Source organism: Nilaparvata lugens, chromosome 3 (assembly GCF_014356525.2).
Source record: "Nilaparvata lugens isolate BPH chromosome 3, ASM1435652v1, whole genome shotgun sequence".
Classification (NCBI taxonomy): Eukaryota; Metazoa; Arthropoda; class Insecta; order Hemiptera; family Delphacidae; genus Nilaparvata; species Nilaparvata lugens.
Window position 1 is genome coordinate 60,390,530 of NC_052506.1, and position 16,563 is coordinate 60,407,092.

Genomic DNA, 16,563 nt, shown 5'->3' on the forward strand with positions numbered 1-16,563 from the left:
TACGAAGTAAGCTGTTGTGCATTTGCTACAGTGACAAAAAGACTAAAAAATGATCTATTTATATAAACTTGTGAATTTGTACAGATTGGCACTATGGCTTGGCCATTCGTTTAAAGAAGTACTCAAAACTGCATTTTGATTCGTTGAATCTCCGATATATCGAACAAGTTTCTTATTGATATCGATATCCGAGCATCCGACAAAGGCAGTGTATAGGCACATAGGTATAGGTATAGAGTGTACAGTGTAGTCGTAGTGTGGATGTAATGGATGTATATATATGTGTTGGTGTGTGTTATGTTAATTTTTATTATTGTGAAAGGCATCAAGTAGTGCTGTGCTGCCTTCAAGATGCAGACAATATTTTCAGTCATACGTTCGATAGACATAATCTAATGTTTTCTGATTATAAGACAGGCAGGTATTTTGTCAAATTTTCTCTATTGAAAGTTTGATTCTTGGTAAAAATGTCAGTTTGTGTTTTCAATGTTGAGTGAACGTTTTTCGTAGACTGCTTTGTTCCTTCAAGTGACTGATGTGAAAAATACTACGATTGCACTATTTTCATTCATGTTAGGAACTTGTTAAAATGTGTGGAAGAAGTTAAAAATGAAGTGTGTGAAACGATGATATTACTGAAGTTATTACTTAAGTGTATTTGGACATTCTAATAATTGAATTGGTATTATTTTTACACCACCACTTTGTTTCTACGATAAGGTACCTATCTAGTGTAACATGGATGCAAGTGACTCACCTTCTAAGACGTCTGAAGATTCATACAGTGAAGGAAAGTATACATGCTATGATGAAGCACACTTTAAATTCATTGTTCCTCCTGAAGCTCCTGTGTTTGAACCAACTATTGAAGAATTTGAAGATCCTCTTCGTTACATAAGTAAAATAAGGCCTATTGCTGAAAAATGTGGTATTTGCAAAATAAAGCCACCAAATAACTGGCAGCCACCTTTTGCAGTAGATGTTGATCATTTTAAATTCACTCCTCGAATTCAGCATTTAAATGAATTGGAAGCTCAGACAAGGATTAAACTAAACTTTCTTGACCAGATTGCTAGATTCTGGGAGCTCCAAGGCTCCTTACTAAAAATTCCAGTTGTAGAACGTAGAGCTTTGGACCTGTACACGCTGCACCAATATGTTCAAGACGAAGGTGGTTTAGAAAATGTGAGTAAAGAGAGAAAATGGACAAGGGTAGCTTGTCGCATGGGCTATCCTACCGGGAGAGGAGTTGGAACACTACTGAAAAACCATTACGAGAAGATTCTGTATCCATTCGATGTGTTTCATCGAGGAAAAGCTTTGAAGGGAGAAGAAATGGATGAACCAAATTTCAAAGAAGGGTCAGATAGAACTTCTCAAGATTACAAACCTCATGGCATTCCATCTAGACAAGCAATCAAACCGTCTCCTACTGATCGTCGTGCTAATCGCTACAGTTCAATTGATTGTAAACCTATCCAAATTGCAGAAGAAGATCTGAAAACTAACAAGGAGCTTGGAAGACTACAGTTCTATGGAATGGCTGGACCGAAAATGGCAAGTTTTTATGAATTAAGTAGTAAAAATAGTGGAGAAAAAACCGAAGAAATCCAGAATAAATTATCCAAACCAAAGAAAAGAGATCCATCACATAATGTGTTTGATCCGTTTGCAAAATATGTATGTCATAATTGTGAAAGAGGTGATTCTGAAGAATCGATGCTTTTATGTGATGGATGTGATGATAGCTACCATACATTCTGTCTAAAGCCTCCTCTGCCTGATATTCCCAAAGGAGATTGGAGGTGTCCAAAGTGTGTGGCTGAGGAAGTGAATAAACCTACAGAAGCTTTTGGATTTGAACAGGCTCAAACAGAATATTCTTTACAACAGTTTGGTGAAATGGCTGATCAGTTCAAATCAAATTATTTCAATATGCCAGTGCACCTTGTTCCTACAACTTTGGTTGAGAAAGAATTTTGGCGTATAGTATCTTCAATTGATGAAGATGTAACAGTTCAATATGGGGCAGATTTACACACGATGGACCATGGATCAGGGTTTCCTACTAAGCAGACGATTTCTATGAATGATAATCATCCGTACATAGGCGACATAAAAGAATATGCAGAATCTAGCTGGAACCTCAATAACTTACCTGTGTTAGAAGGCTCAGTTCTTGGACATATAAATGCAGACATATCTGGAATGAAGGTGCCATGGATGTATGTTGGAATGTGCTTTGCTACATTTTGCTGGCATAATGAAGATCACTGGAGCTACTCTATCAATTACTTGCACTGGGGCGAGCCTAAAACCTGGTATGGTGTACCTGGAGATAAAGCCGAAAATTTTGAACAGTCTATGAAATCAGCAGCACCAGAACTCTTCGACTCTCAGCCTGATCTCCTCCATCAACTTGTGACAATAATGAATCCAAATGTTTTAATGGATGCTGGTGTCCCAGTCTTCAGAACAGACCAACAGGCAGGTGAATTCGTCATCACATTCCCTCGAGCTTATCATGCTGGTTTTAATCAAGGATACAATTTTGCTGAAGCTGTGAATTTTGCTCCTGCTGACTGGTTGAAGATGGGGCGTGAGTGTATAACACATTATTCTGAACTACATCGATTTTGTGTGTTCTCCCATGATGAACTGATATGTAAAATGGCCAGTCAGTGTGATTTACTGGATGCACGAGTTGCTCTGTCAACCTATCATGATATGGTGGAAATGGTTGAAAGTGAAAAGAAATTGAGAAAGTCTCTTTTGGAGTGGGGTGTTAGAGAAGCTGAAAGAGAAGCATTTGAATTGTTGCCTGATGACAAGCGGCAATGCGAAGTATGTAAAACTACTTGCTTCCTATCTGCTGTTACTTGTTCATGCACCACAACTCAACAGGTATGTTTGAAACATTATACTGAACTGTGTAAATGCCCTCCTGTCAAACATACACTAAGATACCGATACACTTTAGATGAGCTTCCACAAATGTTGCAAAAATTGAAAGTCAAAGCTGAAGCATTCAATATCTGGTTGGAAAAGGTAAAAAATTCTCTTGATACCAGAGTGCCATCTACACTGACCTTCGAGGAGTTTAGAAATTTGCTAACAGAAGCTAAAGAGAAGAATTTCCCTGATGAAGAACTTTTAGTGCACTTGGCAGAAGGAATTGAAGAAGCTGAGAAATATGTGAGTGTTGCAAAGCAGTTGCACTACAATAGAGTTAGAACTAGAAAACAAGCTTCCAAAGAATCAAAATGTAAACTAACCTTGGAAGAGTTGAATCTATTTTACAAACATTTGGATCTGTTGCCATGTGTTATAAAAGAAGCTGACTCTGTGAAACAACTCATTGCTAGTGGTGAAAAATTTAAAACTGAGGCTGAAGAACTATTGAAAAGAGAAGAAGTAGATTCTGATGATTTGAAGAAGTGCATGGAAGCAGGAGCACTACTTGATATTGAATTTGAAGAATTGCCCAAGTTGAAGGAAAAATATGATAAAGTTAAATGGCTTGAAGATGTTAAACTACTTAAGGAAAACCCAGAACAAGTTACCGCTGACTGTTTAAGAACACTTTTGAAATCAGGGGAGGAAAAATATTCTGAATGCAACTTCGAAATAGGAATGACTGAACTTCAAGGTCTATTGAATTCTATTGAGAATTGGGAAGAAAATGTGCAGAAAGCACTGAAAGGACGTCCACGTATTGGCTATCTTCTTAAATTGTTGACTGAATCAGAACAAATCAAAGCTATTCTTCCAAGCAAACCTAGTTTGAAATCCTGTTTGAAAAGAGGGAAAGATTGGATTTGTAAAGTAAAAGCAGTTTATGATCAAAAGACTTTCCCTTTCATTGATGTGTTGGAAGACCTTGTCAATAAGGGAAAAGGACTTTCCTTAGAGCTTGCTCTGTTGAAACAAATGCAAATGACTCTCACAAAAACAAAAATTTGGAAGGAAAAAGCAGGAAAAATATTCTGCTTGAAAAATTCGGTTTATTCTTTGTTTGAGATATTAACACCCAGAACACAGGTTGGAATCAACTTCTACAAGAATAGAATCAAACGCAAAGAGTCGAATAATTGTGAGGAGTACCTGCTAGCAAACGTCAAGCTGGCTGGATCTATCAAAGAACGAGAGATTGAATTGGCGTATAATAGTGCTCTCAAGAAAGAGATGGAGCTTATTTATGAGCTACGACTTGAAAATGTCCAGAAAAAGAAGCTGAATTCTCCTGATACTAAGTACTGTATATGCCAGAAGACAACTTCTGGATCAATGATGTTAGAGTGCTCATTATGTCGAGATATGTTCCACGCTACTTGTGTCACATTGACGAGAGTTAATGGTAGGACGCGAAGAGAGATATTAGACACAAAACTGATTTGTCCTTCTTGTACACGCTCCAATAGACCAAATTTGGATGAAGTGAAGCAATTATTGATGGATCTGAAATCTGTACGTACCCGATTTCCGGAAGCAGAAGCGTTCCAGTGTTTAATACAAAGAGCATTCAACTGGCGAGAAAAAGCTCAACTTTTACTTTCTGCTGAAGAAATGAAAGTAGCTCTAAATAGAGCCGACTTTGTGTTGAGACAAAAGAATAAATTGAGAGTTGGAAGCAACAATAACGATCTTCAAAAGGCTGGTAAAAATTCACCTACTGATGCAGTAGGAGAAAGTATAACAGAGCTTAATGAACTATCCAACGATAACTCTGATAATATAGCAAATAGCACACCCGCTAACAAGCCATTTGCATTCAAGAAACCATTGAATAAAGCTCCGCGTTTGGCAAAGATGCCTGCTGTCAGTATGTCACCAGAAGGTCGGCTGCTTTTGAAGGAATTGCTAACCGAAGGAGACTTGCTTGAAATAGAAGTAGAAGAAACAGATAAGATATGGAGGATCTTACAGCTTCTAGTTTCGCAGCGAAATTTGGAGAAACGTCTAGAGAAGGAGGCAACTCAAACGAGCAACAGGTCGCCGACGAAACGGGCCTCAAGGTTGGACGACAGCGAACAGTGTCCTCGCAAAAAGTTCAAAGGCAAGCCAACCAAAGAGATGAAAGACAAGAAACTGGACAAAGGTTACCATGGCAGCGGCGGCGGCGAGACGAGTAACGATGGAGGGGCGGAAAATGTGCCGCAGGAGAACGAGGACGACTGTGCGGCCGAGTTGTGCCTCCGACCGGAGGGAGACGAGGTGGACTGGGTGCAGTGTGATGGCGGCTGCGAGCAGTGGTTCCACATGGACTGTGTCGGTCTCGGCAAGACAGACCTCGCCGAAGACGAGGACTACATATGCGAGCAATGCCTCCCCACCTCACCTCCCCCACCTCCTCAACCCTCAACCATCACTCCTCCCGACTTCCTCGACCTCTCCTTACCAATGCCCTACATCAAGCAGGAGATTGACATCGAGCTGCATCTCGACGAAGAGACTACCTCACCTGACGATGACGATTCTTTCTCACCTGCCTTGCCCATTTCAGAGTGAGTACCTTGTTAAACTGCTCATATTTTTCTTTATTAAAATTTATAATTTAATTCAATAATTTAATTTTATATATTTATATAAATAATTCAATTCAAGATTGAAATTCACTTTTACAACAGAGCTTTCATGTTTCGAAAATCCGGACGTGTTCTGAGGCTATCGGCCACATAGTATTTATATATTATAAAGCATGTAAGTAGCCTACATGTGAAAGTAGTTTTTTGATAAATTAAAATGATCCAAATCATGATGTTTTTTAATTATTGTATTTGAGAATGTATGCATTGAATTTGAGAAGCTATCAACTGTATTTGAGAACAGTCATTTGTAATAAATTTAGAAAACATCAGATGTAATTGAGAATTATGTATTTCTATGACATTTTATATTATTGATTCTTTCTCAAATACAATTATTGTAAAAGGTGTAGTAGATGTATAGATGTAAAGCTACCGGATTTGACCATGTTCAAAATAATGTCGTGACCGAGCCGTGAAATTTCAAGAACCGGGGGGGAGGGGGTGCTTCTTGATTGCCAGCCAGCTTTTTTTCTTGACTCCATCTTGCTCCGACACTGGAGCTTTTACCTCTGAAAGAACATTGCATTTATTAATTTTTATTCTAAAATTATTTTGAATAGAAATCTCATCACCATAAATTTTTGCCAGAATCAGATTCTTACCGTTTTAAATTCTTTTTTCTCTATTGGCAAACAAATACAATTAATGTTTTATTTTCACATTTTATTATACTATGATGGGTGGTGAGTGAGTCTCATGATGCCCTTGAGATTTCGAGGTATTTTACTCATTTCCATCTATTTATTTGAATGCTCCTCAATATTTTTTCTATTATCTATAACCAATTTCAGTTAATAATCAATAATTTCCTTTGCTCCTTCAAAATTTTCATCCTGTTGATCGATATTCTGGGTCTCACTGACAGTGACATAATAATAATTAAAATTAACGTTCTGATGACTGTTACAATTATAATAGGTTTACAATACTAATAATACTATTATTGATAGATCATATTAATGTACTTGGTTTTAGTTTTCTGTCTCAATTCATTTAGCTAATAATATGTTATTCAACTTCTTCGGAATTATCTTTCTAGTTGTCAATAAATTAACTAATGTTCTTGTAGTCGATTGAAATCTTTTGAAATTTGAAACTGACGCTATTGATGAATTGACGAATGACACAAATTCTTCTCAATTTCTCTTTTATGAGACAGTAATATTGATGATACACTACTTTTTGAGCCATCACATCCAACTGTTTATGTGATAATTGGTGAAAGCTTTTGGTTTTCACAAAGATGGTAATCCAAGTTTTCTAGGAAACTGTTCAAGTTAAATTTAAATATTCAAAATCATTGATGTGATCCAAAAGTTCGTTTACACACTTACTGATTATCGACCGACGTTTGTTTTTATTTATTCACTTGGAAGAAAAAAAAGCAGTTGAACTTTGGATACGATAGGCATGATATGTACACTACGATATTTATATTATACTAAACCAAGGTACCTAGAATAGATTCTAGGTACATTGATACTAAACTATCAAGACTTGTCATGACATCCAGAATGGCTTCCGATTGGCCAATTCTCACCAACAGCTGATTGTCAGCCAATCAGAGGACATTCTGGGTGTCGGCCGACAGGCCGACAATCTGCAAAAATAGAACGCTCAAAGGCATTGATTGACTGAACTCATCAATGAGTTCATTAAGCTGATCTTATTCAAACTCAATAAAAATAATTATTGGAATATTATTAAAATTCAGATTCTGCTGAAATATAAGAAAGGGAAGCTCTGTTGGGATTAGAATAAATTAATCCTGGATAAGACACATTGGTCGTTTTTCACCTGGTCTCCTGAACTGATAAATAATACAAATTCAAAATGCATAGAAGGAGGCTTTTTCCATGTAGGTGATTCTTAAGCACAAAAGAGGCGCGACACGCCGCCCTTCTCTAATCAACGAACGCGCTTCCGATGTGCGCATTCTTACTTACTCAGATGCTAAGTATTAACCTGATGATTTATAATTTGCGAGGCGCGGTGTGCCACCGGTGTGATTTGAGCTGACCTAGTTAAGTTTGAATCAAACCAACATTTTCATTCGAAATGATTAAATTTGAATTGTTCCAAAAAATGAATTATTTAAAGCAACATAATTTTTGTTTGAACAGCATTTATTGTAACTGTATTTCAAGGAAAATATTACTCAAAAACAATAAAGATTTTGTATGGATATTCTAATGGGTTTGATTTAATTTTTTGCAGATGATACGCTGTTCACTTCTTCCAGAATCCTATCGTTTCCACTACTAAAGCGGTATTTTTATATTCCACCAGTAATTTTGTAGCTGAGGATGTGTAAGTGGAGTGCGATTCGATCCATCATCGACAGAAGGCAGATGGAAGGTGTCACCATCGCAATCGGACTTCACAACTCAATCCGTAAAATACTCACTTTTAATATTTATGAATTTATTGATCAGTAGATTGAACTTTATTATTCGTGTTTTAATTTTGAATGATGTGATTAAAGGTATCTTAGGATTAAACCCTCCAGAATTTTATTTTATAGCTTCATGTTCAATGGGAATTCTTTTCCATTAGTTAAGCAATTCAAGTAACTTGAAAATTTCAAGTTTTTTCTCGATCTCACCAATGAGAGGCCTCTAGAGGCCTATGTATAATATTAATAATTATTGTAGTTGTTTCTAATAGTTACAATTCAGTTTTTAAGAATTAAGTTCTAATATGTAATTAGTAAACGGATTATTAAATTATTCAAAAGGTAAAGTCAATTGCAACTGTACTATTTCCATTCAATTCTTGATTAACTTTTACATTTATTCTAAAAATGGAATATCTATGCTCTTTTCAAGTATTATGTATGTTTGTTGCTTATATATTTTTATTTTCTTGACGAAGTGTCACTTGAAACTTGAAAGTGCCTTTTCAGTAAAATGTCTATGCATGAACTTTTCATACGTCGAATCTCTTGAAGTTAGGTTGAAAAGTGAATAGTTTTTAAACAAATGCTCAAATTTGCAAGTTTTTTTCAATTTCCAATGATTTTACGAAATAGAGACGTAATATTTTCAATGAGGTATTTGATTTGGCCTTTTGTTGATATGCAATCTACCATTCAAGAGTTGATTTCACATTATATGACTTGGGCCTACTAATACGAGCTACCGTATATTTCATGAGTCTTACAAGTATTGCTAAGAAGTATTTGATGAGAAAATGAGGTCTATCACTGTAAATACCTACCTCTCTTCAGTACAGTAGACCCCATTCGATTAATAAAATATTCAATAATTAAAGTTTTCACAAAAAACAGGCAATTTAGAAAAAAATATCTCCATTAAATAGATTATAGTTTTATTTACTTTAATTATAACCAGTTAAATATTTTACTGTATAAATAAAAATTTGCCAATGCTTTTTAAAAATATCTGACATTTTTTTATTACACAAAATTCGACAAAGTTAGCGGAAATCTCGTCTACTTTCTTCTAAAAACGATTTGGATAATTGGAGTTCTACTGTACACTAATGATGAATTAATCAGGAGTATCCGAGTAACCTTAATATACGAGTACTTTATTCTGAAAGTTTTATTCATAGTTTGTTAATATTTTTTATCAGCAGAAAAGTTGTTAATCAAATCAATTCCTAGTTAGGGTTCAATTTAGGCTAAATGATACTCGATTAAATTCATTTGACAACTAAATTCCCAAAAATAATGCTTGAATTTTACTCTTCAAATCAACAATTTATTATTGTAAAATTCATATTTTTTAATATCAAGCGTTAATTTGTTATGTCAAGCTAACAAAACATGGAAATAATGTTACAATGATGTGAAACATTATATCAATTAGATTATTGATAAAGCTTCTACATTTTTTCTTGAAATAAAATACTAATTTTAATTTGAAGTATTATAAATATTCTATTTTGCTTGATATATATCTTGAAAGCTAGTTAGTAATGTATTTACTGACAATGTTTCAGACACAGGTGACCCAGATTAACGGAAACTTTCAAAAACGTCATAAAACGAAAGTGAGAAAAGAAAAATAGTTCTATTTATGTCAATGAAAGCTTGAAAACTTGCCATTATTATTAAGGATCATTACATTTATCTTTTTTTTTTTAATTACATCCTTTAGATGGCTTCCTTCTTCACTAATACATTTTTGAAATCTGTGTTGAAGATTCCTTATCAATCACTGCCACATTTCAACTGGGATATTTAAATTTCATTTTGAACTGTCTGTTTTAATTCAACCGCAGTAATTGTGAGCACTTTTGATTTGAGATGCCCAACAAAAATAAGGAGGATAAATCGGGCGATTTATGGCTAGCTACACACAAATCGATTTTTTGCCGTCCTTATGAATTCTATTAGATTGAACAGATGATGTTTGTCAAGTTCCGTCAATGTGAGAATATCGAACAACTATTATAGGTACTGAACTCTCAGCATTTGCTCACATTTATTTACTCGATACAAATATACAGTAAACGCTTACAAAGACCAGTGATCGATTTACGAAATGAGACTGACTTTCAATTCATAAAGACGAACAAAAATCGATGTGTGTGTAACTGACTTATGAGGCCAAGAAACGCAACTGAATCGTGAGACACGGTTAGGCATCAAACAATAGACGCTCGTTCAGCTGCTATTGACTACCGTGCACACGATTCGATCAATAATTTTGAATGAATTGAAAAGTAAAACAGGATTCGGAATTAAATGTAGAATATTCCAGTTAATATTGCAGCGAACAATTAGGAATCTTCAACATAGATTTAAATAATGTATTCGTGAAGAATAAAGCCATCTATAGGAAGTAATATAAAGGAAATAGTATAACCTTAAATTGCAAGTTTTTATTGTCATAAATAGAATTATTCTTTCCCTTATCACTTTTGTTTTTGACATTTTCAAAAGTTCCTGTTGATTAGGGTCACTCACCCTTTAATTTAAGTCAATTATCAGCCTTTATTCAACGTTTTGTAATTTATTTACTAGGATCATCTCCGAATGTTGAAATCTCTATTATGATATGTCAACTGGAGTATTTCAATCAATTACAATAATTTATCATTTATATACATTATTTAAGGATAATATTCCAATATTTAGAAGTTCCATGCTCTTCCAGTTAAATATATTTTTAATTGTAGTAATTACAATAAAGAATCCAAGTTCAAGAGTTTTAAATTCCGTTGTTGAAATAAAATTAAATATTATTTATTATTGATATTCTTAATTATTGAAATATTTTCAGTCGGTTACTGGAAAGATCAACGATAATAATGTATTACTACTTACATAAATAATTATGTAAGTAGTAATTATTATTATTATTTTACTACTTACATGTTTTGGTTGTAAATGTAATTTGCTAAAAATAATACCCAATAATATAATATTTTATAGTATTCAAAGGAAGAACTATTCTTCCTGTTTGAAAGTTTATTAACAGGTTTTATTTATTCACCAAATACTATTTAAACTGATTTGAATGTTTTTTAACTATACATTTTTCTAAAGGTTTTAAGACTGGTTTTATTCCTAACATTATGCTAATTCTTCAGAATATATTCTGGAAAGAGCTGCAACGCTTGAAACAAGGTTATCATCAAAGTCATGGGCAAGGAGCCGACATCATGCTTTCTTTCTAGATCTTTCAAATTTGGTGCTAAAAAATTAAGTCCCTCTGACGGTTTAGCTTTTAAGTTACTGAGGCAGTGTTTAGACCGAAAAGAATCTAAAAATTTAAGGAGTGGCATTCTCAAGAAATGTATTACTTGCAATGACTGCTATCTTTAAACCCATTGCAACTTCAAACATCATTGCAAACTTGAATCATTTTTGCTATATCCTGTGAGCTCGCACAAGGCTTGCCATGTTCATTTAGCCACCATTCAAGCAGACATATCCCGTGCCAATATAAACATGACTTCTTCAACATCCATCTTTGAACACTTTCGATAGTTCATCCTCTTGGACACAAATCAATGAAACAATTCCACTAGCTTCTCCATTTATCCCATATCACAAACTGTCTTTAACTAGTTGCCGCTTGCTATGCTTCTCAGGAAATAATCAGTCTTGGGTCTTGATGAAATTTTGCACCTTGTGAATAAAAAGCAATGGACCCAGTGTATTTTTAAATAATCAGAGTCTAATTAATTGTTCTATTTCATTCATTGTGTGTATTCATTGAAAAAAAATTACAAATTTATTTAGTAATTACAAATGTATTCTCAATTCTCATTTAATCAGTTATTTATTGCAGCTGAAATAGCCTATTTGAAACATAACATAGGCCAAGTTAAATAATAACAATCGAATTCTATTATGATTGTACTAGTATTAATGCATTTGTTTAAATTTGAAGCGATTAATGTTTTTCGTCAATTCACTTGTGTGCGTACTTCAGTAGCTTTCAAGTAGAGAAAGCTCAATATTAAATCTTGGTGATTCATACAATATACAATATATTCTTCCAAGTAATAAAACGTATCGAGTATTTGTTTGACTTTTTAATGTAAGTTCAAACCTTCCAATTAGTATGAAAATGATGAATAATTTATTGTATGATTTTTAATAAGCAAGTTGAGTTGATACGGTGCAGGGGCCGCTTAAATGTATATATTTACTTATTTGAATTAACGTCGCATTACTGTAATGGAGATGAGCCTCAGAGCGCAATGATTTAATATATTATTGAGTGAATGATAAGGGTTTATTATTTATTAATATTTCTGGAGGGGTAAACTAACTTCAATTGGAATAGATTTGTGCTTCTATATGTTGGTTGTGATGAGTTTTCATCAGTACTTGTATCATTTTTATACTTTAGACTATTCTTTCCACTACTGCTAATTTACTATGTACAGGTAGAACAAATGAAACACTGATATATTATTATGTTTTCCAATGTCTCCAGTAGATTTAGTATGAAAGTATTATATTTATCTCGTGGAATTGACCTGAACTGATTTATAAATATATATTGCAATAGCATTATATATTTTCAAAGAATTTCGCGTCTATCAAAATGATCTTCATATTCATAATGACATAACATAGGTATTTACATAGTATTGAAAAATCTATATGTGTTCACTTAGATAAAGTTTATAGTAAATTTCATTTACTTTCAACCAAAGTGTAAACTCAGTGGAGCTTATTCCAGCACACGAGCTTGTAGTACACGATGGTGTCAATTATCAAGTTTGAATCAACCAAGAGAATTTCCTTGTCAAGCTTTATGAAGCAGAAAATCATTCTGAATTAGACGCTCGAATTCTGATTTTAGTTGAATGTTATATTTAGAAAAAATTTACTATGTGCCGAAATTATTAAAATATTGGCAGAGATTTCTTAGCCTGTACTTCGTTGTTGTTATTCATGAACCTCACATCAATTATTCTAGACAAAGATTTTTTAGTTTTGAAATTTTTAGTACATACGCTGTTTGAAGTAAATCATTTTTTCCGAAAAGAATAACATGTTAGAATGTTATCAAATTCATTAGTGTTCAAGAATGCGTATTATTCCATTCAAGTATATTATTTTATTTAAATATAAAAATATGGTTTTGTCACATATCTAACTTGTTCAACATCAACACACTTTGGCTAGGCACACACCAGTTAGTCAAGACAAGACAAGACATGATCAGACACAATAATCCACATAGTTGCTTATGAAGACATAATTATCTAATTGCAATGACTACGGTAATCAGTGTGTGTTGCGTCATAAGCAACAATGTGAAGTATTGTGTCTGATCACGTCTTGTCTTGTCTTGACTAACTGGTGTGTGCCTAGCCTAAAAGTTGGTTTATTTCTGAAGCTGATTTTAGGTGGGATATGATTAATAAATACAAATAAATCTCATATGAATAGTTCAATTCTAAGGTCTGGTTATTTATTATGAATTCATAATATTGAATGCAATAGGCTCGTAAATATTTATCGTTTGACGTGTCCTAAGGTCTAATTCAATACAAAATGTCCTTTTTAAGCAGCGATGAAGATAAGTATATGTATGTTGGCTTTGATGTGAATAGAAAAAAATTAATAGAAAACTTTTTGCCTACAATTTTTAAAAAATATTTTATGCCTCAACATTTAACGATTGATGAAAAAAATCGGTCATATTGTTGGTAGTTGTGTTCATTTTTTTCGAAGTCTTAATTGTGCATTTAATGATCATGACTGCACATTTATAGAAATGTTTTCTTAAGTAAGTTGAAGCATGGATTATGGATATAGCTTCATTCAAGGGTTAGGAAATGATCTTGACTACCTGAAACTGCCTTTTAGTAGAGAGACAGATCGAAAGTGAATTCATGATAGCCAACAATAATTATTTCTTTCAGTATTAGAACAGTGGTAGGCTATAACACTAGTCTATTCTGGGAGCCGAGAGACAATGTAAACAAACAGTTCGTATTAAATTGGATCTCGGAGCAGCAAGGATTCACAGTAGCCATGTTTGTCATAAGATGAGAGTAGCAATGTAGAGAAAAGATAGGGCAAGAAGATATTCGATGGCAAAGGGATAGGGTGTTTATTTTCCAAATTTCACTGTTAACTCGAGTCGATAGTCGAGTACTAGTTTTCGTGAAGCTATGTGGTGCTGGTAGTCTCTCATACTGTGCCGTTCTTACACTCTCCCCCGGCCAAAACACTAATAATAGACAGTAGTCGACAGTAATCGGCTTGAAATTTGAAACATAAACAATCTGGGATATCTTCTTATGCTATCTTTTCTCTAGATTATACAGAGTGCGGAATCATAACTTCCTTTGTTTTAATTTATAAAACGAATTGTAAGAGTCAGAAAAGTTTTATTCTATTTTCAAACTTTTAGTATTTTTTTATATCACACTTTCAAGCGTTGCATGCGTAATGTTGGCTATTTCCACCAGTATGTTGTCCTTTAAATCTTGTTGAGTCTTCAGACGGTTCATATAGACACGGGATTCCAGAAAAAAAACACAGAATAAAATTACACGGGTGCAAATCAGGATATCGAGGCGGTCATTGCAAATCGCCTCTAACTTTATACAGGGCATTCTGGGAAGTATTCTTCGAAACAGCCATTTTGTAAATTATATCCATCTTATATGGATGGAAATCAAGATCTTTGTGAAGAATCTAAATTTGGGACAGTAATAGCACAAGGTTTTCCTTATTTTTTCTCTCCCTACCATTGATGTAGGACTACTTATTTTATGAATCAATGAAGAAATAAAATAATAATCCTTCTAACAGAACGATTAGAAAGTCCAAGGGCTGACGCATGTTCGCATGCAGAACAACGCCTTGGAGATTGAAAATTGTCTCTATGTTTTCACAAGATCTAATGAGCCGTGGAACTTTAGATCTTTGTTTTTTACTACCTACCTATTTTTCTAAACGTAGTAACCCACGAAACAATTGATTTCCGGTGTGAAACACGAGCCAACGGGGCTAAATTAAACCGATTCCAAAAGGTGTGCTTTGCTGCAACCACTGAACAGCCACACGAAAAGTAGACATCAACGGCGAGCGCAAGCTACTCGTTGTTCCAAAGCCTGACTGACCTGTGCAAGAACAAAAATTGAAAACCACGCCTCTCTACTAGCACTCCGCTATGTCATCAACTTATAGTAAGCAATTCAAAAAATCTGGTGTGGCGCACTCGCACAACTTTCCTTGCCGTTATGAAAATTGATCACCTGACACGCTAGTGTTCACACGCATGAGTCTACTACCTATTCTAAGATCTTAGCCAGCTGGTGACAGGACAATAACGCTGGAGACACACGAGGTGTGCTATCTCTTCATAGTGAATGATTTAATAGAATCAACCGTTTGCAATTGATTTAATCACATTTTCTCGAATTTCGAGCTTATTTTTAATTTTAGGTGAAAATGTTACTGAACATTAATTGTAGAGATTTCTATGCTCAATCTTTTCCACTTGAATTTTTTTGTTTAAATTGTATCTGAAGCCTGATAATTGGGTATCTAAAATCAAACTTTGCATAGATGAGGCGGAGCTCCTGAAATTTTTACAGATATGGGACTTGTGGCAGTTGATAGAGCTTATTAATGACTATTTTAGGTATAAATTTGATCAAAATCGTTGGAGCCGTTTTTGAGAAAATCGCAAAAAACTCTGTTTTTGACAACATTTTCGCCATTTTAGCCGCCATCTTGAATTGCATTTGATCAAAATTGTTCGTGTCGGATCCTTATAGGCGAAGGACCTCAAGTTCCAAATTTCAAGTGATTCCGTTGATTGGGAGATGAGATATCGTGTACACAGACGCACATACACTCATACACACACACACACATACAGACCAATGCCCAAAAACCACTTTTTTGGACTCAGGGGACCTTGAAACGTATAGAAATTGGGGTACCTTATTTTTTTCGGAAAGCAATACTTTCCTTACCTATGGTAATAGGGCAAGGAAAGTAAAAAGGAAATTATGATGCAGCACCCTACAGCCTATACTATCCAGCTGAACGTAGATCAATAAACCATAGTGAAGTAGGCTACACAATCCAGTGTTTGATACACAACAACTGATACTAGTCTCCCATTGCCAAAATAACAATAAAATATTTTGAATTTCCCTCATGTTTACTGCGTCAAGTCCTTGACTCAAATAGGTCTAGGACTTAATAGATCCCCGAGTTTAGAAGATAAACTCTTGTCTCGGAAAGTCGATTTAGACCCGAGCGCTTATTTTAGTCTTGGACTCTGTACAGTAAGTCCAGAACTTAAGATCCCGAGCTCGGAAACCGGCCCTAAGAGTCTAGCAATTAACAGCTGATATGACTTAGATATTTATCACTCATACGCTCAATCTCTATTATTGTCTCTCCTTTCGATGAACAGTCTAATAGGCATAGAATTGGAAAATTGTTTGGATCATAATTATTTTTTATATCAAAAAGCCAAAACAGCATTCTTGAGAGTAGGCCTACGGTATA

General features: G+C 34.4%; 1 protein-coding gene across 1 annotated transcript; it reads left to right on the forward strand.

Moving 5' to 3' along the window:
• Positions 1 to 249: 249 nt before the first annotated feature.
• Positions 250 to 12,955, forward strand: LOC111047794 (lysine-specific demethylase 5B). Its single transcript, XM_022333636.2, has 2 exons — positions 250 to 5,504; positions 7,806 to 12,955. The coding sequence occupies exons 1-2, from the start codon at positions 739 to 741 to the stop codon at positions 7,807 to 7,809; spliced, it is 4,770 nt and encodes a 1,589-aa protein (XP_022189328.2). The 5' UTR covers positions 250 to 738; the 3' UTR covers positions 7,810 to 12,955.
• Positions 12,956 to 16,563: the final 3,608 nt, after the last annotated feature.

Excerpts from the sequence above, each read along its gene's own strand:
- LOC111047794 (XM_022333636.2), top strand. The coding sequence starts at position 739 with ATGGATGCAAGTGACTCACCTTCTAAGACGTCTGAAGATTCATACAGT.